The following is a 3,136-nucleotide window of genomic DNA, read 5'->3' as shown; positions in this document are numbered from 1 at the left end:
TGTACAGCCTGTGGAGACCTTGGGCAGCTTGCACTTCCAGCTCCTGCTTTTAAAAGTAAAATTAAAACATTTGCCAAAACAAATTATCTCATTTTATTTCCAAAATATTTTCTTGTACCTCTCCACACTTTGCAGCATGCTGACCCAAATCTCTGAGAAGTTAAATCTGGATTGAAGAATGAAAAAAATTGCTTTACCTTCCACATTATCTTTTAAAACACAGAAGGCACAAGGATTTGTCACCACTGAGGGTAAAACCCCAGGCTGATCCCTATATGGATCCCGTTTAAAAAACAAACAATCCACTTGGGGCTGGCAGGGAGCCAGACTGCGGGATTGCCTTTGAAAACTTGCATCTCAATAGGAAACCTCCGAGTATTTTGATCTGTTTTCATAACTGTAACAATTTTCATCCCTTGACTTTGCAGCGTATTATCGCTCCTTCCTTTCTACTCAGTTACAGAAACAGACGGTACAAATGAAGGCTAAACAAGCACGGGTCGCTGTGGATAAAGTACAGCGTTTCAAAAGATTTAGAAAAGACAAAACCCGCTGCCTGTCTTAACTCCTGCCAAGAAACCATTACAGAGGACGGAGGCGCGGTGAAAGCCCCCTGAACGCCGCGTCTCAACAGCAGTAAAAACCACACAGCTCGGATCTATTGTGGAGCTTTATTTTTATAGGACCTATCATAGACTCTTTTACATAACTTAAATGATTATCAAATAATCTCCTGTACACAATGAGACGCAGCCGCATTGCTTTCTGAGCTTTGACACATTCCTGGAAGAAATCCAACAGTCTGTAGGAATCACATGGCCGCAGTGGCTACAGTACATTTTTGTCCCGAACTTACACCATCAATTAACTTAGGAATCGCTGTAAATCGCCGTTTTGCCAGATCCTGCAAGACGCTGTTAAAATTTCAGGACACTGAGTTTTGGTAGCAGCATTTTTAATTTTGCTTCACTTTCTTGCCTTTGTGTCCTCAGCCGAACACCTGCCAGCACTTGTGACAAACGTGAGCCTGGGAAAAATGTTAAACGCACCTCAAGTATCGACACGAGCTTTAGATTTAGACTGAAATCATTCACGAGCGGTCCCCGCGGCCTCTGAGGAGCGCAGCCCGTGTCCCCACGTCGCCTACAGGTACAGCAACCCCTACAGCCAGCCAAGCCCCGGCCCCTAAGGAACGAGGATGAAGGGGGGCACCGGGCGCTACAAAAACACCTGAAGAAACCCAAACTTTCACATTTTATTCGCAGCGTCGCCCAAACCGCAGGAGACTGGCAGTGCACAAGGGTGAATCCTGCGGGGGCCGTGGCCGCGGTTTCGGGTCTCTCACACGCGGCGCGGTGCGCGGAGCCCCGGGCGGCCTCCGCGCTGCCCCAGCGTCCGCCCGCCCCGCGGGGCTCCGGGCTCCGCTCCCGCCTCGCCGTCCCGGCGGGCCCCGAGCCCGGCCGCCCTACAGCCCGGGGTAGCCCCCGCGGTGGTACCCGCCGCCGTAGTCGTAGGGCGGCTGTGGCGGGGGCAGCGGGCACTCGGGGAAGAAGGGGGCGAACCCCGAGGGCAGGTGCCCGCCGGGCTCCTCGCCGCCGCCGGCGGGCACGGGCTCGGCGCCGCCGGGGTAGAGCGGGCGCAGCGGCTCGGCCGGCGCCTTCCTGGGCGGGCTGCAGGGCGCGGCCGGGCTCCAGGGCGGCTCGGGATACAGCAGCCCGCCCAGCAGAGGGTGCGGGCCAGCGGGCAGCGGCAGCTCGTACAGCCCGTGCTCCAGCCCCAGCTCGGCGGGCAGGCGGCCGCCGAAGGTGTCGGTAGGGGCGGCGTGCTCGGGCAGCAGCGCGCCGTACTCGGGGCACAACAGCTCGAAGAACTCGGCGGCCTCCCCGCCGCCGCTGCCGCCCTTCTCCGGCTCCTTGGCGGGCGGCCCGCGGGTGGCGGGGCCGGGCAGCGCCGGCTCCGTGAAGAAGGAGGGCGGCAGGTTGCGGTCCCGCAGCGGCACCTTCCGCGGGCCGCCCGCCGCCTTCTCCCCGCCGCCCGCGCCGCCGCCGCCCGCCTTCGCCTCGGCGCCGCCCGCCGCGCCCCGGCCCCGCTGCAGGGAGCCGAAGAGCGCGGCCAGGCTCTTGCTCTGGAGGCTGCTGCCCGCCGCCTGCGCGGGCTCCCGGCGCGGTGGGGGCCGGGCGGGGCAGGCGGCGGGCGGCGGCGCGGGCGGCGGGGCGGCGGCGGCGATGATGCCGGTGCAGCGCTTGATCTGCTTCTGCAGGTACTTCCTGTGGTTCACCTTCCGCCGGGACTTCACCGGCCGGTCCAGCGCCAGCTTGATGTTGCTGGAAGCCGAGTCGATGAAGCTCAGCAGGTCCCGGGTGGCTTCTCTAAAGTCCCCCGCGTCGCCGCCGCCGCCCTCGTAGCCCTTCTCCAGGTCGGCATAGCCCAGGAGCCCGCCGGCGGCGGGGAAGCAGAAGGAGAGGAGGTGGTGGGGGCTGAGCAGCGCGGCGGGCACGGCCATGGCCGGCGGCGAGCGCCGCCGCCCCGAGTTCCGACAGACTCCGCTGGGATGCGCCCGGCGGGCGACGGCCGCGGCAGCGGGGAAAAGGCGGCGGGCGGGGAAGGAGGAGGAGGAGGAGGGATCAGAGCGGGGCTGGCCCCGGGCCTCCCCGCCTCCCTGCCGGGAGCCCGGGGGCCGGACTGGCTGCACCCACCCATCCACCGATGCGGGCGGGAACACCGGCAGCGGCGGGGCGGGATGAGCGTGGCACGCGGGGCTGGGACACACCGCCCCGGGACAGATACACAGCCCCGGGACAGGTGCACAGGCATTCCCTGGCCAAACGCAGGCAGGCACCCCAGAGCAGGTGCACAGCATCCTTCAGAGCCCATCGGTCTCGTCCCGCCTCCTGCAGTCGCTCAGCTGGCAGAAAACACGCTCCTCTGTCTGGAGCCAGGCCCGGCGCTTGCACGGCTGTGGGTACAAGGGCACGGGGACGTGCTCGTGCTCTGGCAGCCGCCAGGACACACACACTTAAACTGGTTTGTAAAGGATGTTTTTTTCCAAGCTCATTGCTATGCACATTACATAGCATCTTCTCTGTCTAGTCAAGTCCTTAGGAAATCCAGAGCTGTGATCCAGTAGAGATTACAA

At 62.3% G+C, this 3,136-nt stretch overlaps 1 protein-coding gene across 1 annotated transcript; it reads right to left on the bottom strand.

The window, feature by feature from the left end:
* Positions 1-652: 652 nt before the first annotated feature.
* On the bottom strand, positions 653-2,875 carry FAM181B (family with sequence similarity 181 member B). Its single transcript, XM_063394448.1, has one exon. It carries the CDS (start codon positions 2,858-2,860, stop codon positions 1,466-1,468), a length of 1,395 nt encoding a protein of 464 aa, XP_063250518.1. The 5' UTR covers positions 2,861-2,875; the 3' UTR covers positions 653-1,465.
* Between the last annotated feature and the right edge of the window lie 261 nt (positions 2,876-3,136).

The sequence above is a fragment of the Prinia subflava genome, chromosome 3 (assembly GCF_021018805.1).
Source record: "Prinia subflava isolate CZ2003 ecotype Zambia chromosome 3, Cam_Psub_1.2, whole genome shotgun sequence".
Taxonomy (NCBI): Eukaryota; Metazoa; Chordata; class Aves; order Passeriformes; family Cisticolidae; genus Prinia; species Prinia subflava.
The sequence above is the reverse complement of the archived record's forward strand: the minus strand, read 5'-3'. Positions and strand labels throughout refer to the sequence as shown.